The sequence below is a fragment of the Poecile atricapillus genome, chromosome 5, assembly GCF_030490865.1.
Source record: "Poecile atricapillus isolate bPoeAtr1 chromosome 5, bPoeAtr1.hap1, whole genome shotgun sequence".
Lineage (NCBI taxonomy): Eukaryota > Metazoa > Chordata > Aves > Passeriformes > Paridae > Poecile > Poecile atricapillus.
This window is the reverse complement of record NC_081253.1, coordinates 9,019,112-9,042,563: the sequence shown is the minus strand read 5'-3', so window position 1 is coordinate 9,042,563 and position 23,452 is coordinate 9,019,112. Positions and strand designations below refer to the sequence as shown.

Sequence of the window (23,452 nt, the reverse complement as noted above, 5' to 3'; positions counted from 1 at the left end):
GCTGGCCTCTGACCTCCTGCGTGTTGGGCTGCCTTCGGCGCACGCCCCTCCTTCCCCAGCACTGCGAGGATCAGGATGTTGCTGGCCTGTCTTTGATCTAACAAAGAGGAAATAACAGCAACTCCCTGAGTGGGTGTCAGAACAATCCCCTGTTTTGCAGCACTGCCCAGCCATCAAAAGTACCTTACTGCATGCAGAGCAATGGCTCTGGATTGTATTTTGGTTTGAGGCTTGTTGCTTCTCTTCCTGATCTCAAGACTGTGTACGATAATGGTTGTCTATTTTTACCACCTTATTTGCATAATAAAAGCAATTACCTCTACCTACAAATCTGTTTTTAGATCCCTTAAACTACCACTGCCCTGGTGTCACTGCTGCCCAGCTGTTATTTATGCAGCCCAGGTGCCTCACACACCTTACCTGTGAGCACTAGGCAGTCACTAGGTCAACAACATTTTCAGGCAGCCCAGCATCCTTACACGTTTACAGACATTCATCCTGCTGCTAGACAACCACAATGAGCCCCTTAGCTCAGCTCAGTCTACTTCAACTCAACAATTACTACCCATCCAGCCAAATTTTGTGTTGCTGCTTTTTGTCACAAACACTGTGCACAGTCACCACCAGTACCTTTGCTTCCACCTCCGTGCCTTTTGTAGCCACTTACTGCTGAGCTATTTCCACATCTTCAATTTTTCAGCTTGCTCCTGAAAGGCACAGTTGATTGCCAAAGGGCAAACAAAAATAGTAAGACCACTGATGTTATTTTCTCATGGATGGTGAAGCTGCAAGCAGAAAGGTCTTATTACAGTAAAAAATTAAGTATCCAAATAAAGATACAAGGTAGAGTTCTCAGTCACTAGTATTACTTGGCAAATAGCATTATTTCTGAGCCTGGCTAAGAGCAAACCCTCTCTGGGACAAGCACTGTGTACAAAGTGATGTTTTCCTAACGCTAGAGGTATGAGAAAGGGAGCAGCACTGGAACAAATAATTGTTCACAGGGGAAACTAATCCAAATGAGGATTGAGACATAGAACTTGCTACTCCCAGCTTATCCTTTAGACCCAACTCCACCAGTTAGCAGTCAAAAATTCTGGCTACACCTGTTTAGACAGAAAATGTGCTGGCAAAAAATGTGTGCTCACAGTGCATCAGCTTCCAGCAAACGAGAGCAATGTGGGAGCATTTGCTGGCATGAGCTCTGCTCTCGTAAAGGTTGGCAGAATCCTTTAAGGATAACCAGCTTCACAAAATACAGCTGCCAAGATGGAGCTGTAGAAGATGTGGAATTTAGGGCCAGAGAAGAGGTAAAAGCATTTCTTATGGTGAACATCTGCTCTTACCTCTCTCTTGCAAAGTAAATTAAGACAATCTCAAGTAACGGAGGATATAAGAGCAGGTAAAAAACCCCAAATGCTTATTTTACTTACCCAGAAGAACAAGGAGGAACAAGAATAAATTGCCATTTTTCTTTTGCTCTGTATCCTAACATATTTTGAAGGACAAAAAGCAGCTGTAAGAGCATTTCCCATTAAAAGTAATAAAGGGGGAAGTTACAATTTTTGAAAGCGTGTGAAGTAATCTCCAAATCTATTACTTACCATGTATAACTAGCTACAAAACTGTATTTACCTAGACAGATACATAATGATAGTTTTCATCCTTATGTAGTTCTACAAATCAATTGTTTATCTGAGAGTGGTTGAAGTCCTCACCTATTCAGATGCCAACCAGCACAACAGGAATTATAATGCCTTATTCCTGTATAAGGTTGTGATTTCATCCTCAAATGCTCTATGCTGGAATAGTTCGGTGTCACATTTTAAAAGCAAAATCTTCCTTTTCCATCATCAGCAGCTCCAAGAGACTACACTAGGCAGACCAAAACAATTAGGGTACTACAGACAGTCACAACTGTGTGTTTTGTAATTGAACTTCTGCTGATGATCACTAAGTCTTTCCCTTTGAGCAGTCTTGCCAGTGTTCAGCCAGTCTGTACGTGACTCACCCCTCACTGCAGCCAACTGCATGGCAACATCAAGTTGATTCTCTTGCTTTTACAGCATCAAGAGAATCAACTCCACTGCCTGTGGAACCCTTCCTTTCCCAGGGAAGGCTTTGTGTTCAGTATTTGCCTTTTCTCTAGAAGCCACTGTTGTTGGGAAATAACATGCCCCAGATGTGTTTCATGAAAGATGATTTGGCAATTATTGACTAAGAAGCTGTTGAAAGCTCTGGGCAACAAGTATCAAGCACCTTGTTCATAGCACGCAGAGCATTAGAGATAATCTTTTCCAGATAGGTTCTGTGGTGCTCCAGCTTCTGTGGCTTGCCACTCACCTCTCTGGAAAGGAGTGCTTTGGACAGGAGCGGCAGTGCCCGAACACAGGTGACCGACCCCCTCTAGTGGCACAAGGACAGGGGAGGCAGCTCTGCTCGGCAGCGGCGACAGGGATGAGCTCACAGTGACCGCTAAGGGATGACCAGCACAACAGCTAAAGTACCAAATGCACTTTAATGAGTTCCACATTTTTGTTCCCAGAAGGAATTTATACCGTGTCAGTACATTAGGCAGGTACATAACTTCTCCTCAACTACAGGCATGAGGAGAATCGACTATGACACATTAGGTATCTAAAGTTACTCTTAGAAACCAGTTTTCTACATTATTAGAAATAAGGCAGGTTTCAGGCGTGCATGTAGCTGATTTATCCAGTCCTCAGATGCCGTATTTGCCCTTTAGTTCTTCCACTTTTGCTATGTAAGCTTTCATTGCATCTTCTTTGGACATTCCTGAGGGACAGAACACAGGAAGCAGTCAGATAGCTTTCAAAGATTAAGATGCCTTTTACAAGTCACAACTGCTCGCTATAGCCATGCCACCAGAGCAAAGGAGCCAGGAAGGTCACTTGGCTGTGAATCCACTGCTAAAGTTTTAAACAAATGCATTCCATCAGTCACGAAAAAACAATGTTTCCAAGCAAAGTTGTTTTTGCACAGACAGCAATCAAGCAGTGTATTAGTTCTGTTAGTGTCATTGACAATTATTACAGGAAAACTATTCTTTAAAACAAGAGACAAAAAGACCTATTGACATAGATTAGACCACTTGTTTGGCTCCTCATTTAGGGCTGGGAGCTCAGTTGTTTCTTCCAAAGCTTTCCTAGCTGGAAGATGCTCAACAGCTGGAGGGAGAGCTCAGTCTCTGGGGTACTAGGCTGGGACCAAGAAAGCAAATTGAGATTTCTGCTGCTGTTCTTCCTCTTTATTTAACATCTTAGGCCAGCTGGGTATTTTGCACCCTAATTCCCTTTCACACAGGCCATATTTTTCAGGATTATTTTTGTCTTGGAGAGGTAATTCAAGTTTATTATCATGGCATTCTGAACTTCTAGAACTCTTGTATCAAAATGCAACACTGTTCTGTTTCTTGCTGAACTACATGTGTCTTTCTGACTAGCTTTCCAGTGGTAATTTTATTCATTTATTTAATCAGACACATACCTTTCAATGCACTCCAGGCATCCCACTTTGCTTTACCTTTGAAGTCCAGCATGCCAGGGCGCTCTGAGAGAGACAGGATAAGCAGCAGGATTAGTTTGTGTGATCTGGCTGTAGTAATACCCACTTGAAGGCTTAGTTAGCTCTTAACCCTGAGTAAATACAATGGCTCATCCCTGCAGCTGTTATTTGCTAACCTGTAGCCAGCAGATCACCTGAGGGGAATATGTTATAACATGGTTGGTGACAACAGAAATAGACTCTTTCAAATTCCCTTGATACAGCAGCATTTGAGCAGAAGAGCACCAACTATTGTGATTTGGTTTTGTTGTACTTTCTGAAGAGCCTGCTGTCACAAAAAAGCTATCCATTTAAAGAACACTAGCTCTAAAGTAAAGCTGAAATACTCTGAGGTCCATTACAGGCAGAGACACGAAAACAAACAGCTGTTTGTAGTAATATACAGCTTAGAACTCATTATCATCATGTGTTTCTAACCTATAGTTCTGCATCTGCATTTGGAAATGTTGAAAATCTGACTCACTTCACTGCAGGCTGTGATTTGGCCAAGTACTGAATGACATGTATATGGTTAATCTTTGTGTAAAGTCCTCTTTGTGGTTTTACTTCCTCTCTCTTTCTCTCCTTAAAGACAATTCTTAGAACTCACAAATGGATCTGGGCAGCTCCCATGGCACAGTGACCTGTAGCTCCAGTTGGCAGCTCCACTTGTCTGCAGCACAAACCTCACCAGTCACCCTCCCACAGGCTGCTTCTCGAGCCAACTCACGTTGGCTGCAGCTTCACAGGAGTACAGGCACTTGCAGGAATGGTGGCATACTCACAGCTCTGGAGCACCCTTTCAGCCTGTCAAGCACTAATAATGCTGAGGGGTCCAGCCACAGCAAAAGGAACACATCTTAACCCCAAAGTAATTTCTTTTCTCCCTCACGTTGCCAACTTTGGAAAAAGGAGATTAAATTACTTACCGTTTCCTGCACACTTCACTGCCAGCTTTTAAATCACACTCAATAAACTTTGCCAGCTACTGGGTTAGGAGGCCAGCACTCCAAAGAAATGACCTTTTCCCTTTCTAATTCTAGCTACTACAGCATTACACAAGGTCGATAGAGACACGCTACACTTAAAACGTTATTCCAAAGGCTGAGCTGCCATCGACAGCATTGTAGCGAGAACAGCAGCCAGAAACATTTTGCACTGTGTACTTGCAGACATATTTTTAGTACAGACTTTCTGAAATATATTTAATTGTAGCTCCTATAAAAGTTTTCTCCTCTATTGGTTTTGCTCTCCAGTACTATTTTTAGCAGCCAATCCAGTCTAAATAAACTGTATCTGTCATCCCCTCTAGTGTGGTAATTCCACCCTTTTATCGTTTGCCTCGCTGTTTAAGTTTGTATAACCGAGAAGTGTTTGCATGAAAGCAGCACCCTTCGGCCTGAGCAGCTACCTACTGACAGAGGTCTCCAAAAATCCCAATCCCAGTATTTGCACAAAGCATCCTCAGGCCCTCAGTGCGCGGTACAGATGGCGGCAGCCGGGTTTATCTAAAAAGCCCGAATTGCACAAGGCCTTATCGGGTCCGCCTGTGCCCTCCCGCACACAAATCCGTGCCAAGTCGGCACCGAGTCACTTTGGCTGAGCCGCGGGATTGAGGGAACCGCAACGGGGACAGGGTCTGCCTCCCGAAGCGTCTCCAGCGGCACCTACCCGTGTTCACGTCGCCCACCGTGGCCTGTTTGTAGTGGCTGTAGATGTCCAGCATCTCCTGGTCCGTGGGCTGAGATTTCAGCTGCTTCACCTCCTCGGCAGCTTTCTGGAATGCGGCCTGGGGGGAAGGCGGCAGCGGGTGAGTGAGGGGAAGGTACCCGCAGCCCCCCAGGTCCCCCCGGCTCCCCGCAGCCCCGGCGCCCCCCGCACCTCGGTCATTGCGGCGAACACAGCGCGGTTCCGGGCCCCGCCGCTTCTGCCTCGCCACCTCCGCCGCGCGCCCGCCTCACCCCTCGCCAGACCGGCCGCCGACCAATCGCAGAGCCGCGGGCCCTGCGGGCACCAATCAGCGCGGGCCGGGGGCGGGCGCAGGGCGGGCAAGGAGCCAATGCGGAGGCGGCGCGGGTGCCCTCCCATTCATCAGGGCGTGAGGGCACAGCAGCGGGGCGAGGGGCGCGGCGCGGGGGGGGGCGGGGCAGAACCCTCACAGCCAATCCCGCGTCTCGGAGGGTGCCAAGGAAAGGACGCGATTGGCGGAGCCGGCGGGCGGGTCGGGACCCGGAAGTACCGGTGGAGAGTGGTAATGGGCCCGGTTGGGAGGGCGGCGGGGAGAGGCGGGGGCTGCGGTTCTGGGACTGTGGTTCTGGGACTGTTGTGGGTCCCGGGGCTGTTGTGGGTCCCGAGGCTGTTGTGGGTCCCGACAGGTTCCTCTCTCCCAGAGGAATGGGCCACCAGCGCCTCCCACCTGCCTTCTTGTCCCCGTGGAGGCGCGGGGTGGTACGGGATCCCAGCCCTACGTGCGATCGGTTTGAGTAGTAAATAATAAAATTGGCGAATTTCTGATTGAGCTCCCCATTCTGTGTTCCCACAGTGTTTTTCCATGTTGCTTTGGAGCAAGTGAGTTGAATGCTGTGCCCTTTGCTGCACTCCCCGAGTCACCAGCCCATGTGGAATAGCACCAAGAAAACATCCGTCTTTGCTGTTTAGTATAAATCGAGTTATTTTCAGGTGCAAAGTATGTTTTGTTTTTTTTTCTGTTTTTGTTTGGTTTTTTTTTTGGTTTTTTTTGGTTTTTTTTTGATTGGCATGTTTTATTTGTGTGGTGTGTGATACATACAGCTCATTTAAAATGGAATTGGAGCTCGGTGGGTTATTAACCAAAGGAGTGTAAAAGCAAGTTGCTTTGTGTGGTGGAAGGTCTTTGTCTCATTCCTGCAGATAGTACTTGATGAAAATACTGGTAGTTTGCTTTGCCAGGCAAAACAAAAGCTGGGACAAATACAGCCAGGGTTGGGAGGCATTTAAATAACCCCACAGCAAAAAAAAAAAAAAAAAAAAAAAAAAAAAAAAAGGAGAGAAAAAAAAGACACACAGAAAAGAGCACAAGAAAGAACATAAGGGGATGAATAGGTAAAAGGTTCCCTCTCAAGCCTGGAGGTGGTGACTGAGGTGCTTGCTCAGGGATGGGAGGTGCAAAGGTTGTTCTGATATTGGAGCACGTGGGCTGCAGTCCTTGCTGGTTGCTGCAGCAGCAATGGCACTTTAGTGTGGCCAGGAGGCTGAGGGATGCCCAGCGCCAAAAATAAGAGAAGTTTGTCAAAGCAGAAAAGAGCTTATTTTCCTGTGGGGAGAAAAAACCCAATGGAACAATACATGGGCTTGTTTGAAGAGGGTTTTGGGTTGACAAGGCCACTCTGTTTTAGGCTCTGCTCTCTAGTATAAGCCCACAGAGCCATTCTAGAAACCAACTATTATAAATTAAACCCCTTAACTATGCAGTAGTGTACCAGGAAAATTATTTGCCTGTGTATGTGGTGGTGGTTTTTCACTTCCCCTGGGGAGGTGAAAATGAGCATTGTGTAACAGCTTAGGCATTTTTCAGAGTATTACACTCTCTACAACATAAGTATGTTAAAAAAGTCTTTGGGTTTGTTTGTATTAGGACATTGTTTACCAGTAGGTAAAGTGTAAAGTGTTCAGTCACTCAAAACCCACACAATACACTTGCACTTCTGCATGTTTAGTAGGGAGTCTGGTGTGGCATTACTCAGCACAGATCCTGGAGTATGTGGTGTGCAGTATCAGTAATGCCCTGTTTGTTTTGAGACCCTGTTACTGCTCCAGAAAGAATCATAGAAGTGAAATCCTGAAAGGCAGAATGCTGTTGGATTTCACACCGTGTTTTATTCTTTGCATGAGGCTCACCTGCACCTTGTTTTCCAGCTGTGCTCATGCACAGAGGAAAGGCAATAATCCCTCTCTTTAATGTTTCCCAGGTTATTCAGTATTAATTCTCATGTCAGCAGAAAGCTCGACCGTCACAGTTCGTCTTGTGCGCTCTTTTGAGCACCGTAATTTCAGACCTGTGGTGTACCATGGCGTCCCCTTGGATCAGACAGTGAAGGAGTTCATCGCTTTTGTGCGCAAGGGTAACGTGTGCTTCTCTCATTCGTTCTCTTCAGTCCCAAGTGTTGCTGTCCCTGCACAAGAAAGTGGAGGGGAGAAAATGAATGGGAATTCTGTGGCTTTGGTAAAGATGCCAAATTTGTGTTTGCATCCCCTGTGTGCTTTCCTTCCTTAGATGAAAGGTCTGGAGTTAATAAGAGCTTCCATGGTCGGTGTGCCATGCTTGAATTTGGATGCACTGCTCCTCCTGCCCAAATCCTTGTGTTTAGCCTAAAGGAAACAAGGGCATTGCTGCATTTGGCTCAGTGCCTCAGGCTCCTTGAGTGGTGCTGTCAGGCAAATATTCATAAATTAATAGGAATAAATTAATAGAAAGTCTTTGATCCTAACTATACAAATATGTGGAATGTGGGCACACAAGTCTGTTTGCTATTTGTGAGAAAAGAGAACGTTGAAAATTTGTTTTTGATGCTGTGTGGGCTCACTGAGAATGTTTGTTTTTGAGTTTCTGTCTCCATCTTGAGCTTTGTGGTGCAGATTTACTCATCTGTGGGTTTTCTCTTTTAGAAGCCTGTTGAAAGTGACAGTGAATCTAAAAGTTAAGTACTGCAGACCAGCCCACACAGTGACTTGGTAATTAGGGCGTTACCCTTAATCCTGCAGGTGTATTTCCACACATCTCAATGGAGACATTCATAGGGTACAAAATAACATAATTTGTTTTTTTTCTTGCATGAAGTCAGCTTAAACAAGTCTTGAGCTGTTATAGATTAGAACATTTGAGCAACTGCTAGGACATTGCCCTAGGACTCACGGGTGTCTTGTGATTGGCAATTTCCATAGTTCTAGACAGTGATAGGCATGGCAAGATCTTAGGATGCTTTTGGAAAACTGCAAGCACTTTCAGAACATATGGCACAGCTGCTCTTATGAACAAGAAAATAGAAAACAATGCTACAAAACTTGCTTTTGATGTGTGCAATATTGCTACTCACTGTTATTTGAGACAAAGCCACTGTCTTGACCGAGACTTTTTAGAACCTCGTTTCACAGGGACCCAAAAGTCCTGTTCCTTCCTTTACTGTAATCTGTTTTGAAGAGGCAGTTTGAGATAAATTGTTAAACTACTGAAGAAATCATGGCTTCAGCCAACTTGCTGTTGGGCACCCCACAGGTGGCTGGGCTGTCTGAGGGCCTGGTTAAGTCACAGGGAGCACTGGCACTGGAAGGTGTCAATGTTCCTGCAGTTACATATGGGCTGTGTACTGCAAGAAGCTAAAGAGTTAATTCTCTACAGTTTGGCTTCCTTTTCGTGGCCTGTGGCTTGTTCTCATGGCTACTGGTTCATTCAGTTCTGAATGACAGTTGTCAGCTGTTTGTACAAGGTAAAGAGAAATGCTGGGCAAGCCATTAACAGGATGTTCCTGGCAGATTTATGGAGGATCAGACTCTCTGTTCATACCCTAATTGCACTGTCCTAGTGGGGTGTTTTGTTCACGCTCAGATGAAATTATTCACATATGGAGTCACTATAGAATCTGAGCCAAAGGCTGTGTTTGAGCATTTGATGCTCAAACAAGTCTCCTATGTTGCAGATTTATTTTGATGTAAAGGCTGCCCAGGGGATGCATACCTTGCACAATAATGGAAAACAAAGTATTGGAAATAATTAAAAAAAGAGAACTTTGTTTTATCTTTGTGCTTTTATTTTAATAGATGTGTCTTCAAGAACAGGACTTCCTCCTCCTTTTAAAAATTACAAGTATGGTAGGTGTTTTTTATTCTTCTTGATGTGATTATGTATGAATGACCACATAATATTTTACACCAGCATTTATACAACTTTAAAGATAACTGCTGTACAATACTAATGTTGGCACCAGTGCTTGCCTACATTTGCAACTCTATCCAGCTGCTGTAGATGGAGTTATGCCACTGGGATCTTGTCTGCAGAACTTGACCATTATTTTGAAGATCTGTTTTAATCTTTGAATTAGGCTGCATGGTTTACATTATTTGCTACTGGGAAGTGATGGGTTTTGATATTAATTTTTTATTACTTTTATAAGTGCCTTTTAACTCTGTCTTTACCCCAATGAGCAGCTTGTGATCTTGAAACACTTGGAAATTGTAGTTCTCTGTGTGCTTATGTACTTCAGTATCTATTTACTGATGGCGAAGCAGAAGCTGAAGGCAAGAAGTAGAAAATGCTTAAGACTTATATACTTAAATAGCTTACACAATAGAAGAGAATCAGGGGAACTTTGCTCCAAGTAGATATGAAAGCTTTTGAATACAAGCTGGTGGTATGAAATAGCATGTGTTGAAATTTAAGCTGACTTTATCCTCTAATGTAAAGCTATATATATGTTTCCTTTTTGTGCAATTGGCATGAACATGTCCAATTAATCTGTTTGGGACAGAGAAAACTTCTTAAATAGACTAAATTGCTTCCTTTCTTGGAGTTTGTAAACTCAGCTATCAGTCACATCTTTTCCTAAACTTGGTAATTCTCAAAGTTCCTTTGTAGTTTTCCTGCAAGTGGTCCTCTGTCTCACATGTTCTTGGAGTTGACAAACTCTGTCCTCTATGGTGATTCAAAGAACTGAGTGAGAAATCTACTTAATGCATGTGAAGGGTAATAAACTCTATTTGTCCATTTAAAACAAACAAAGGATTTAATTTTATGCTCTTGCTGATGGTGAAACAGAGAGTGCATACTGAACTTAGAAAAAGAGTTAGAGATTAAGATTGATGATACATCAGTGGCAAGAATTTGAATGTTTTTATTATTTTTAATGTGTTACTTAAGATCTTAACATTTATAAGTGTAAGTTTGAATTTGGAGGTGCCCTTCACCCCGTCTGTGGCTTTGGCTGTTTGGGGGATTCCTGTCCAGAACTGCTGCTCTCAGTTGTATCCCTGGTGCTGCCTGTCCCAGCTGCTAGTTCTTTCATCACTTGGAGATCAGTTTAGCTTTTCCCAAGACATACCTGGTGGCTGAGGGCCTGATTGTACTGAGCGTAACTTTAGAACCTGTTGCACCAGTTACTGGGGGCCTACTCTTACTGTGATGGTGCTAACTGCAGGAAAATTTTCACACAGGAAAATCAAAGCCAGGTTCCACACCTTCTCCTCGGGCTGTGAATCATCCAGGGTCATGCTTTTGACATCTCTGCTATCTTTCTCATGTTTTTGTGAGGAAAGGGCAGTGAGACTTCTGTATGAATAGTACCAGTAAGAGCCAGACTTTTTCTCCTGTTTTGTTTGGCAGTGCCAGAAATCTCGGTTGGATCTGGTTGTCTCTCAGCTTGCCTGTTTCAGCTTCCTTCCCTGCAGAATTCAGCACCACTTTGTTTTAACATCATGTATAATGCCATCACATTTTTGCTCTTGGATTAGTGCTCCAATTCACATCTCAAAGCTTCTGACTTCCATTTTCTCTTCATTTCTCTGTATGGATTGTTCTTGGTCTAGAACTCTTCTGAGACAGTTTTATCTTAGTACCTTGTCATTGCTAGGTTTTCACTGATGTTGGCAGTCTGGGTAGCAACTTGTTCCACAAGCTGCTTTTCAGTTTTATTTCTTTCATCCATGACTGTGGAGCAGTATGGCAGGTAGTTCATAAAACCACTTAGAAAGTGCTGTCTTACCAGTTGCCATGATAATCCTATTATCAGAAAAGGCAAGAAAAAAATTGGCAGTATGATTGAGTGGGACCAAATGGGGATGAAATAGCAAAGGCTAGTCAGAGGATTTAGCTTATGAGAAGAGAGTATAGTTTCATTTCTGTAACAGAGTTAAAGAAGGCATTTAATAGCTCAGATGAACCCATGATAAACTGCTGGGTGCCAGTGGTGGAGTTCTGAGCAAGTGAAACTGAGACAATACTTCAGGACATGACTGTGCAAAGACTAGAGAAAAGGGAACGTATCAAAGTAGGCAGAGGAGCTTAAAGCTAACAGGCACAGGGTTTATTTGCTGTAGTAGAAAGGTTTCATGATTGCAATATATTTTTTTCTGTGATTGCTTGGTCTTTTTGTAATATTTCTGTGCAAGATAGAGCCTGGTAATTGCAATTTAATGTCTGTCTTGCTTCTAATACCACAGTTATTGCAACATGCCAAGGCTGCTTTCTCAGTGAGCTCTGCAATGAGAATACAGAGTACTTCTTACCTTATGTAATGTTTTAAATAGTGTTGAAAATGGGCCAGAATGCTATGGAAGCAAACTTCTGAGTGGGAATGTGATCTCTGTTATTCTGAACATCTGAATACTTGCTCCTGGTAATTTGAAAGTTGGTTTAGCCAATAGTTAACTTTGCTACATCCTTCTCTTACCAGACTATTTCAACGTGTAATGTTCACTCTGCACAAAACTAAACTAGAACAGAAAATGTGCTGACAAGCAGAACTGGTTTTTCTTCTCTGCTGGGAAGGGATTGATGTGTTACTCCAAATTTGTTCAAACGCAGAATCTTCAGAGTTCAGTCTATTTTTTTTCATGTTGCATGGCTTTAAGTCATTCCCTCTGGATCTTTGCAGTTATCCAGTTGCTTCAGTGACTGTTATTTTCCCCGTTTTTCCCAGGAAAAGTCCTGCCCATGTTGCCAGAAGAAAGTGGTTCTTTTTAAAAAAAAAAAAATTCGAAAAGCACTAGACTGCACAAATGTAAGAAAAAAATTATTGAAGAAGGTATAGCATTGAAGAGAAGAGGCTGGAGATGTTCATGTAAAATGAACTTGCTTAACGACATTTCTACTGTGCATGGTGGGTGCTGTATTTATGAGAAGGGAAATTTCAAGGGATGATCTGAAGTGATCAGGTTACTGTGTCTTAATCACTTGCTGCCTATCAATTTAGCTGTAGCTGTTGACAGTGCATAAATGCTGTTGGTCCTGCCCCAATTGCATGTGTAAAACCTATTAAGTTAAAACACCCTAAGTGGCATTTAAATTGATGTGTTTTGACTGGCAATTGAGATGGTCATTAGTTGGTTATTGTAATTCAGCCAGCAGACAGGAGCCCAATAGGATGTGGTGCCTTAATGTTGCATTGACTGCTTTAAGACTGTGGCCGCAGGACTGTGAGATTAAGATGTTTTCTCCTCTTTCTGGTTGAATACACAAAATTGTTAATAACAAAAGATTTTGAAGCTTCCCCCTTTGTTTGTTTGTCTTTCCCCAAGTACAACTTTCAGTGTTGTCTGCTTTTTAAGCCTTATTTTAGGAAAACACTGTTTTTTCTTTCAGATACAATGAAGATTATTCACCAAGCACACAAATCTAAGGTAAGATTATTAGCTGTGTTCTTCCCCTTTTGCATGCTTTGATGCAGGCAGATCTCTGCACTGTCGAACAAGACTGGAGAAGAGGAAATCAGTAAATTCTTCTTATCTTTGTACTCTGGTTCTCTGATTTGTAGACCGGTGAACTTGTAGTGAGTTTGGAAGATGATGACAAACTGATTTTGAAGGAAGACAGCACGCTGAAAGCAGCTGGAGTAGGTAGGAGTACATTTGTATTGACTGAAGATGCTGTTCCTTGTGGTAGCATTAAACTGATAACTGGCTGATTATGTTTGGACAGGCTGCCGAAAAGTAAATGCTATTTCTGATGCTCTTTACACGACTTGATAATTATTCAGGGAAGCATTATTCAAATCATTGGTCTGAGGGCAGCAGGTATCTGCACTCCAAATGTTCAGAATGCAAATTGTGATTTTTAGAGGGTATGCTTATAATTCTGCTGAGAGTAATTTTAAATGATTGACAGATAGGTTATTAGTACCGTGTCTGCTTAGTCTTATCAGTAACATTTAAACTGATGTTTTGGTTAGAAATGTAAGTAGTGGAACCAGCATGGAATAATGAAATAAGATTAGATTTGTTTAATGTGCAGCATACAGTGCTGCCTGATAGCCAGATTGCTCAGGAAAGCTCGAGCAGTATCATTTAGAGAATGTGCTGAACATAGCAAAGAGTTGAAACTTGACCTGATTTCTCACATTTTGACAGGAGACTACATATAGGGCATGTCTTTTGGTAATAATGTAAAGAAATGTCTGTCATGATAAAATTGATGGTCCCTGGATGTCCTTTGGGCTCCTCATAAATGTGGCTGAATGACTTTGTGGCAGCAGGGTACTTAAGGGATGTGGTTGCATTCCACCTTGATATGGACAGTTTGCTCATTTGAATCTGATTTGCCTGGCTGGAAAGCTTGAACTGCCTCTGCTCTAAGTGCAGGGGCTTCACAGAGGAGGCTCCCTCCTGCTCCTGGTGCTCACTGATTGCTCCCCAGCTACTGAATGGGATTTCTTTCTCGTAGGTTACTTGGCTCTCCTGTTTCCTGCGATTTATTTTCTGGTTTTAAGTGACTTGGGATGTCTCTTCAGTGTTTTCCTCTGGTGTGAACTACAACTGGTCCCAATATACCTTTCCTAAAGGTCTTTGAGTGTTCCTGTAATATGAATCAGAGTTTTTACTACACCAAGTCTTTTTGTCTGTGGAGGGGGGGGAAACAAAAGTGAGGATTACTGGCACCCAAGCCTTACAGATTTGTAATTTAGCTAGCAGAAGATTAGTTTAACTATGATCTTTATCTATGTAAAGCATAAGAGGCAGTGCAGTTCAGGAGAGAGGCTTATGACAGTGCCAAATGTTGAATTAGAAATAACAAAGCTGTCTTCTTTCAAACAGTTATGGATAAGTATTTGTATATTTTATCCATCTTTGAAACTGGGTTTGTAGCAGTGAAGCAGTTGGATGTGATCTCAAAAAAGGTGTCAAAACATCAGACTAAATGTTACAGTGAAAGGAAATGGGAATGCAGCAGCCTGTTCTGTGTTTCTGTACAAAGGGAGGGGTGATTCATTTAGGGCAGAAAATTATTTAAAGCTCCTTTTTCTTTTTTTTTCTCTTTTTTTTTTTTTTTTCTGAATAAGCAACTATTAGTCTTTAGTATATACAGCATATTTGTGATAGAAGAGGAAAATCTATTCTTTGGAAAATGTGATATGCCATTATCTCATTTTTAATTTGGTAATGTTCCAGTGTGTTGATGTGAAAATTAGCTAAGTTAGGAGTGGGGTCTTTGTAGTAAAATCTTGAAGATTTTACTTTTCTCCTTCAACAAGAAGTAGGAAAGAGTAAGCCAAGGAAATGATATAATGTATCATGTACCACTGGTCCTCATTTTGTACAAAATTTATAATTTTGTACATTTTCTTTAAATCAGTAAGAAAATTTGAAATCTCCTACTGAGATATGAAATTTTCCCCACATCTAGTCTGGACAAGACTTACTAGAATAAAACAGTCAGAATCACCGCTAGAAAATCTGGGAAATTCTGATACATGCAGAACATTTTTCCTAAGCTGCAGTTGATTGCCCTTGGCACTATACAGGGTTGGGCTAGAGAGTTATAAATTATGAGGACATTAGATAAGTATTCTCAGGAAAGCCTCTGTAGTAGTGATTATTATTACAGTTATTATCCAGTCAGCAAAGTTAATGCTTGCATTATTTTTTTTTTTAAACCAGGGTGTATGTTAATAAAGTGTTCAGTATTCATTACAAATAGTCTTGTCTGTTTTCTAGCTGAGATTCTAAAATCCCTTCTACTCTTTTTTTTTTCTTTTTTTTAACAAGACAGGCAGACTTCATTAACTTGAGGTTTAATTTAAAAAACGAATGTGGAATTTATTGGCTCAGCACCTTAAAGAATTCCATGTTTAATAATTGTGAAGGCATTCCATCAGATTTGTCTCTGTTCTGAATTAGTAATGTTGCTGACTTATTGTTTTAGAAGAGGAAGTCCTTGACCTACTGGGTTGAAAGAATTGTGACTGTTCTGAACCTTTGTGGGTCCTTTAGCTCTGCCATATCCCCTGTGAATAATTAGAGGTATTTGAAGGTATTGCTGGAGAAGCCAATTTGTGTCTTTCACTTTGCATATTGTCGAAGCCTCATGAATTAATCATCAGCAGGGCAAAAAATTAACTTCTTCAGACACATATTTTGATGGGTCATGAGGGAGAATGTAAAGTGATCTGTAAAATATTCTACTGATCCTCTAAGTATTAAATTATTATACCTACAGGCTAATTTAATGGAAAAAAGAAGTTTCTTTCTCCCTTTCCTAACAGAAAAATGCACAAAAAAAGACTATATCATGCTTCATTACTTTCCTAGCATTTGAAGGTGTTAGAAATGCAGTCACTTAATTTGCTGAATGCTTATACAAACAATTCTGAAGACTGTGTTAAACAAATCTTGAGGGGTCTTGTGTACATATTTACTTCTATACATTCATGTTCTTGGCGGTTTTGTGTGTTTGGGGCATCTTTTAATGAGGTTAAATGACATCTTTAATACTGGCAACCTTTTTCAAAAATATGACAAGGAAAAAACAAACATGTGGTGATTTTCTAAAATTGTCTTTGACCACAAAGCTGCTAATTGTCTTCTAAGATTCTAAATAGCTGGCTGTTGGTGGTTCATTTACTGATGTGCTAAATATTTAATTTTTTATTCATTCTAGCAAATGAGACGGAATTAGCATTCTTCTGTGAGGAAGATTACAGAAACTACAGAGCTAATCCTGTTTCGGCCTGGTGAAGATCCCAAGAGATTGTTTTGTTTTCCCATACCTGTTGTAAATTTTCCTTATTCTGCTTAATGAGATTTTTCTTAAAGATCAATAAATCCTAGAGGATTTCTTTGCAAACAGTGCAATTCCCTTCCTATAGAAATTAATTTCTGTCAATATGCTGAGGCTGAGAGAAGAAAAACTGGGGGACATAAATGACTTTTTTCTTCCTCCCTTTTCTTTTTGCTGTGCTTGGCTCTTGAGCCTCAGGCAGTGCCATCCCTGACCCGTGACACGTTCTTGGTGTGATCCCACAGCAGACAGTAACTGCATATGGAAATTATAGAATGCACAGGATGATCCCATCACAGTACTAACTTCTAATGAAAATGAAGTGAAACCTCCTTCAAATGAAATGAAATGTTTTATGACCAAATCACTGGGTATTTTAAAGAACTTGAGAAGAGAATCTCTCTGTTTCAAGTCACAGCTTTACTTCTCTCATTTTATGTTTGGTCTCTTTTGTTTAAATAGTGCAGACTGGCCAGTGTTTCATGCTTTTCAGTGGTGAATGCTTTCCATTATCCTCTCTTCCAGACCTCTTTAGCATGCTGAAAGGGACAAATGTCTGTTGGGAGGCTTTTGTGTCCAAGGACCAGCTCGCCTGTTTGTAGCTTTACTTCATGGAGACACCTTCACACAGGGGTAGCAGCTCGAGTTCTGCCAGGAGTCAGTGTGCCTAAGTAGGAATTGGGCATTTTTCCAAGTGGAGTGAAAGCTCATGGTTTCAGTTTTAAGAATAAAACCTGAATGATTGCATTTTTTGCGAGGAGAGGCCCAGTCTGTGAGCCACATGTCTTCAAGACTGGAATTGATTCCTTTATGCTTTCCATGAGTCAAATACTCTGTTGCTATGTGTTTGTTCTTGGTAATGCTGGGCTTTCCTACTACATGAACCAAATTAAGAATAATAGAAAATAATCATGTATCCAATAAAGTACCTTTAGGTAGAGATTACTTATGAAATGCTCTTTAGGGGGTACTAACATGGGAAACTGTGCCTTTAAGCCTCCCTTCACTCAAATAGGACTCTGCCTTAGCAGGCTTTTTGGGCATGGGCTCTGCTAAATCGAATGAGAGCTCATGTGCAATTGCTTTAGACCTACACATCTACACTGAGCTCTGGGTGAGAGCTGACAATGCTATATCCATGACACTTTATGGAGGAGTAACCCTACCTAGAGCTTTGATTATTGTTTTTACTGACATGTGTGGTTTCCAAAGTCTCCAAGTAAAATTTCCCTTTATTTTAGATGTAGGGCCAAAGAATCTGTGTATTCTTACCACCTAATTTTCCTCATCCTTCCTGAGAACTCTGTGGTTTAGGCTGTTTTACTCACCAACAGCTTTGCTTCAGAGTTTTATTCTCTAGTGAAAGAACTCTACCACTTTCTCAACTGTGATTAAATTATTGTATCTTTATCTTGTAAGGAGGAGTCCTGTGTCACTGAAGTCACCTGCGTTCTCCTGGGATGTAGGTGCTGTTATGCATGCCCTGATGAATTTATGAGGAGAATTTACCTCTTGCCTTCTCTTTCTGTCCAGGTAGCCTCTCTGCTGCTGCTACCTGCTCCCCAAACATAGGCCCATGTTCAGCTACCTTCTTAGAGAGTCTGTCATGTTTGCAGATTGATGTGGTTAGTACAAGTTTGTGCTCATCTTCTCAGACAGTTCGAGCTGATGCATTGCACTCCAGACTATCTCATCTTTGTTCAGCCAAATTTATAATAATGGAGGTAACTTTGTAAGAACAGACAGTGTACCAGAGACATCAGTGTCAGGCTGGCCTGCCAGGGCATCCAAATGGTGTCTGTCTCACCACATGCAGGCTCTCAGACTGAGCAAGCACTTCCATTCTTTTCCTCCTGTTCTAGGGATTTGAATTTGGTTTCCAGCCCTTTCAGACAGATTTTGTGACCCCTTTTCTCTAAAGCATTTGTGTTTGTAAGATTCACCACATTGCAACAATTGTCTTTTCTGGGCTTGTTCAGTTCCAAACTTGCAGTGTCACATGAAGTGTGGTACAGTGGAAGAGCAATTCTACAGTATCATTGAGAAAAACTGTAAATGTTCTACTGCAAATATTCAAGAATTATGTGATTGGCACTCCAGATTAACTTCTCTTTCCAAGGGAAGAGTTAAACTGCTTTGTGAGCTCTGTTCACTCTGGCAATGGCACTTCATTGGCTTCTTTCTCCAGCAGCACAGTGGAGCCTTTTGTAATGCCCTCAATGGCCATACTTGTAAACTGGTTTCTTCCTGAAGTGTTTTTCTACTGGGGTTGTTGCTTTTTCTGGTTTGTTTTTGGTTTGTTTTTGTGTTTTTTTTTTTTTTAATGGAACTTACAGTAATGCTTCTTTCAAGTAAACCTCACAAAACCACAGATAATAACCGAAAACTTGCTAGGAAAGATGCTGTTCCAACATTTTTTTGGTGGGATATGGTACAGCCTTGTATCAAAGTAGGTTTGATTCCAGAATTGTTGAGTACTGAATGAAATCTCTGAACACTGGCTAAGTAATTAGTAAAGACTGAGATGTCTGTCTGAGATGGTGTTTTGAAATCCTCTTTCTGTTGAAGGAAATCACAAAGCTAGTACTGTGGTTTGTTATCCTGGCAGAAATAATGAACTGCATTGGTTTACAGCTGCTTTTAATCAAAGGTGTAGTGAGGAGAGTCATACCGCTTTGCCAGTGGTCTTAGGGATTGTGGGATAAATAAGGATTTGTGTTACAGTGGGATGTTCTTGGAACCATTCACCATGTTTTTGTTAAACAAAAGAACAATATCCAGAGAGGACTCTGAAACAAAATAAAATTTATCCTGAGTTATAACACTGTAGCAGGAAAAGACAGTCAAACTGGAACCCTGGGGTGGTGTGTCAGGCTTGGCTGTCTCTTGGAGAAAAAAATCACTTCAGAGAGACTGAAGTTTTGACTGGGAGGTGTGAAAGCTTTGCTACTGAAGAAGAGAGGAAATTTGGAAAGGAATTATCATAAATAGGAGGAAGAGGTAACAGTGTAATTGAATAAACAGCAAAATCTTCATGTGCAACACTCCTGGTGCAGAGATACCAGAGCAGTGCTGCTTTCTATAGAACTAAAGGTATACAAATGGTGCTTTATCATAATTTTGGAATTGAATTACTGAACTGCTTCAATAGGCATCTTGTTTTTTCTGGCTTTGTCTCATTATACTTTCTGCATCCAACAGTTTTAGTTATTTTTCTGCCCAGAGGTAGTTATGTTGCCTTTTGAAGAAGGAAGAGTTAAGAAAAATCTGCTGCATGGACAGCTGAGTTGACCAGTGGCATAAAGGAGAACTCAAAGATCTATTAATCACCACTTTTACAGTTAACTGCTTTATCTAATGTAAACATTGTGACCTAAAGGTGATCCAGAAATATATTGTAAGTTGTGGTGTTTCTCTTTCACTCCCTGTCAGTATTTAACATCCCCTCACAGATCACTAATTTAAAAATGAGCCTGCAAGTAGCAGTCCAAGACTTCCCAAAGCCACGACAGGACATTCATGGGCCCTGTCCTTGGAAGCTCATAGCCACAGAAATCCTGAGTGTCCAAAGATCAAGAAGCTAAAACCAGAGCACAGGATACTCATTTGTGGTCTCCTGACAGGATCCCAGATACAGAGCAGGGCAGATGACTGGAGGCATTACAAATGCTGAAGGCAAATGCACACTTTTGTTTATTGAACAGCTTGGACTGAGCTCAGGCTTCCCGGTTGGCACCTGATCCCCTTTCCATCGCTTCCTTTCCATAGGACTACTTGGCACAAATTTGCATGTGATTAATGAGTCAAGAAACACCCAGTATACAACTGTTGTTGCTTTTCATTTTATCAGGATATTGAGTTTTCTCTCCATTTCCTATTGAGTCAGAGAAACAGACACAGCTTCAAACGTTTCCCCAATCACTTCCCTTTGCTTGTTGCCACTTCTACTGATTTGCAATGCTTTAATGGTGAGGTTTGCACCTCATCTGTTATGCAATAGTAGCATTTCCTGTGGTGTATACATCCTGTGAATGTACATTTTTTAAAATTCGTTCATGAAAAAATATGCTTTGAAATGGAGACTTTTTCTACACTGTAACTGATAGTGCACAACAGAAGCTCTTTCCTTGCTTTGCAGGAAGACTTGCACAGGACAGCACTGTCCACTGGTCAGTGGAAACAAAAATGTTTTTAGCATAATGCTTTGTATCTTGTAAGGAAATGAAGGAGTTACATCAGGAATAAAAAATTAAAATAATAATAATAAAAAAGCAGTGAAAAGCCAAGACCTATTGCCATGAACTCGTTTCCTGCAGAGAAAGCCACCAGATGTCAGCACAGCCTGTTCTTTGCTTCTCCAGAACCTCTGTAAGCCAAGAGATGTGTCATATTTATGAAAAGTGCTTAGTTGTGAACTGGTTTAGCCTGTGAAATCTGTGCTAGGGTTCTGGTGATGAAAGCTGAGCCTTTCCTTGCAGAAAGTATTTCTTTTTATATTAAAATCAAAAAGCGGCAAATCGAACTGGTTTCAGTGCCTAAATTCCTCTTGTTAGAGAGCATCCTTTGTGGAGCCAGTTCCCAGCGTATCTAAATCTTTGCATGCTGGGAGGAGGCATTTGCAGAACATTCATTTGAAGAATTGTCTGGAAAAGATCAGTTTTAATTTGCTGAGGTTTTGTAAAGTAGATTTTAAGTATGCCTATTTCTTTTAAACACAAAGAAAACCATCTGGAACAGATGCACATGCAAAGCAGAGCAAAACATCTTCAGTAACACAGCTTAAACACACAACAAATGTATCCTCCATGCTTCTGACCCTAAGGTCCCACTATTTCCTCCTTGTAGTGCAAGGGCTAAGGGGGACCTGGTGCTACATTCTCTGGGCTGTGCTTTCTGAGCTGGGATGAGCTGAGGTGGGATATGAGTTTCAGAGCCCAAATCCAAGCACTGTGCACAGCTTTATGCTGTCAGTGACTAGGGCATGCATAGATGCTGCCTAGTTAAAAGGCTAAATTTGAATTTTTGCACAGGGACAAGGTGTGACAGCTTTCTGCTCAGATTCCCATCACTTTTCTTGCAGCAGCTTGCAGGTGCCAGGGAGGTGTCGAAGAGAGGGAAGTTAAAGTGGCAGGTAGAGCCTGGGTGATGTAAATATTCCTTTCTCCTGTTTTGGGCTGCTTGTTTAGTTCCTTTCTTCTAGCCTCATCACACTGGTGTAGTGTAAGGGGATTGCCACAGCTTGCTGTGTATGGGAACTGCTTCTCAATGCCAAACTCCCTCTAGAACCCTTGAACACTGTTCACACTCTGGAGGTGATACAAGAGAAATTGCAGCTGTGCAGTCCTGTGCTGTGTGCAGGGGAAGACTGTGGCGTGCAGGGGTGCAGCCAGTGTGGTGTGCAGGTTGGTTGGGAAGTGTTCTTGCTTCTGTCCCTTCTGCACAGCACTGAGTTCTGCTTTGCTGAGGACGAGGACCTTGTCTGTAAACTTGGGCATGCGTGGCAGGTAGATGAGAGGAGAGGTGGGTGTTTAGGGTGGTGATGCAGTGGGGGAGAGGACGGGGCTTTTATGTCCCTGTAGATGAGGTATTTTTGATCAGATATGGATTGTAACTTCTGTTTGTTATCATCCTCTCCCTCTGATAGCAATAGATTCATTCCTTTCTAGTGGGACAGAAGCAGCTAGCCAGAGGAGTGGGAGTTTCTGTTGGTAGTAAATACATTAAAGGGCTCAGTGTGACAGATTAACATAAGAATTTACCTTTGTCTGTCCATTCCTGCTGTCTGGCAGGTGACTTACAGTGTTGTGTACCAGAAATGTCAGTGAGTACTGTAAGAACTGCTGCTGTCTGCTCTCATTCCACACCTGAGAAGGTTTAATTCTACTTTCTAACCTAAAGCCCATGGAACATATTCTTTAAGAACAGTTTGGGAAGCCCCTTTTCTTCAGTGAACTGGGATTTTTAAAATGGAAGGCATGGTGTTGGTCTGATTTCAACAGTACTTTGAAGTCACATCTTTGCCTCCCTGCTTGTATTTGGGTGTTGGTCTCTCCCTTCAAGTTACCAGTGACAGGACAAGAGGAAATGTCCTCAAGTTGTGCCAGAGGAGATTTAGATTGGCTATTTGGAAAGATTTATTCACCAAAAGGGCCGTGAAACATTGGAACAGGCTGCCTTGGGAAATGGAGTCACCAGCCCTGGCGGGATTTACAAGATTTGCAGATGTGTTACTTGGGGACATGGTTGAGTGATGATGGGCTTGGCAGTGCATTGAGAGTTGGACTTGATGATCTTAAAGGTATTTTTCTGTGCTTCTGTGATTATGTCCATCCAGCTGGAGGGCATCAGCTGGCTTTAGAGTCAAAGAGCAGTCTAGCCATGATAGCTTTATATCTCAGCAGTTACCATAATGTCCACCTCTTCACAACTATTCCCCTGCCCCATCCCTCCCAAATCAAATACAACTGATTTTGTAGAACACAGACTTGAATCTTGCACAGCAACTTTGTTTTCTAGAGTGCTGAATGAGACATCTACTTGAAAGCAGACATGTGGCTGCAGACAGCTCTTTAAGGCAGCAGCTGAAGGTAGCTAATTGCAGATCAGATATGGGAAACAGGTAACAAGAGTAACTAACCAGCTGAACAGCAGCTGTAGTGCATCCCCCAGTGTTGAGATTTCTAAATCTAAAGCAGATTATCTTTCTAGGAGAATGCACTCGTACCACTAAGTCTTTGAAAGGTTTCAGTAATACTGTGGCTTGTGATATGTGATCCTCCTGACTGGCCCCAGACAATGCTTATTTTTAGTCTTTGATTATGAACGTCCTGTACAAGCTCTGCTAACAAGAACTGTCCCTAATCATAGATGGTATCTGTGTATTCTGTGCTCAGCTTTAAAATGTGCGTGGTTCTCACATACACAAAAAAAAACCCTTGTGCAGAAATTCTGCAAAACTGATGCTGCTTATTAAGGCACAACAAATAGATAAAAGAAAACTGTCCTAGTGTAACAAATCTCGTTCCTCAAACCCAAGGCACAGTCTGAAAATCCTACTAGCTGTGCGTGAAATTTAGAGCTGAAGAATAACACCAGGTTTTGTTACTGATTGTAGCTGTGCTGGCCATATTGGAGAGACTGGAGGAAATA

The 23,452-nt window shown here is 41.9% G+C and overlaps 2 protein-coding genes across 8 annotated transcripts; one reads left to right on the top strand and one right to left on the bottom strand.

The window, feature by feature from the left end:
- Positions 1-2,499: 2,499 nt before the first annotated feature.
- DBI (diazepam binding inhibitor, acyl-CoA binding protein) lies at positions 2,500-5,575 on the bottom strand. Its single transcript, XM_058839560.1, has 4 exons — positions 5,446-5,575; positions 5,236-5,353; positions 3,508-3,570; positions 2,500-2,796 (listed from the first exon to the last, which is right to left on the bottom strand). The coding sequence occupies exons 1-4, from the start codon at positions 5,452-5,454 to the stop codon at positions 2,723-2,725; spliced, it is 264 nt and encodes an 87-aa protein (XP_058695543.1). The 5' UTR covers positions 5,455-5,575; the 3' UTR covers positions 2,500-2,722.
- Positions 5,576-5,698: 123 nt separating this feature from the next.
- On the top strand, positions 5,699-16,371 carry C5H2orf76 (chromosome 5 C2orf76 homolog). Of its 7 annotated transcripts, none has more exons than XM_058839554.1 (8): positions 5,699-5,815; positions 6,107-6,250; positions 7,512-7,664; positions 9,358-9,408; positions 12,893-12,930; positions 13,065-13,146; positions 13,970-14,087; positions 16,184-16,371. In XM_058839554.1, exons 3-7 carry the CDS (start codon positions 7,532-7,534, stop codon positions 14,083-14,085), a joined length of 420 nt encoding a protein of 139 aa, XP_058695537.1. In that variant the 5' UTR covers positions 5,699-5,815; positions 6,107-6,250; positions 7,512-7,531; the 3' UTR covers positions 14,086-14,087; positions 16,184-16,371. The 7 variants fall into 7 exon arrangements, with proteins under 7 accessions (XP_058695537.1, XP_058695540.1, XP_058695539.1 ...); XM_058839557.1 differs by having other exon boundaries at positions 5,792-5,815; positions 6,107-6,132; XM_058839556.1 differs by lacking the exon at positions 5,699-5,815 and adding an exon at positions 5,833-6,012 and having other exon boundaries at positions 6,107-6,132.
- Positions 16,372-23,452: the final 7,081 nt, after the last annotated feature.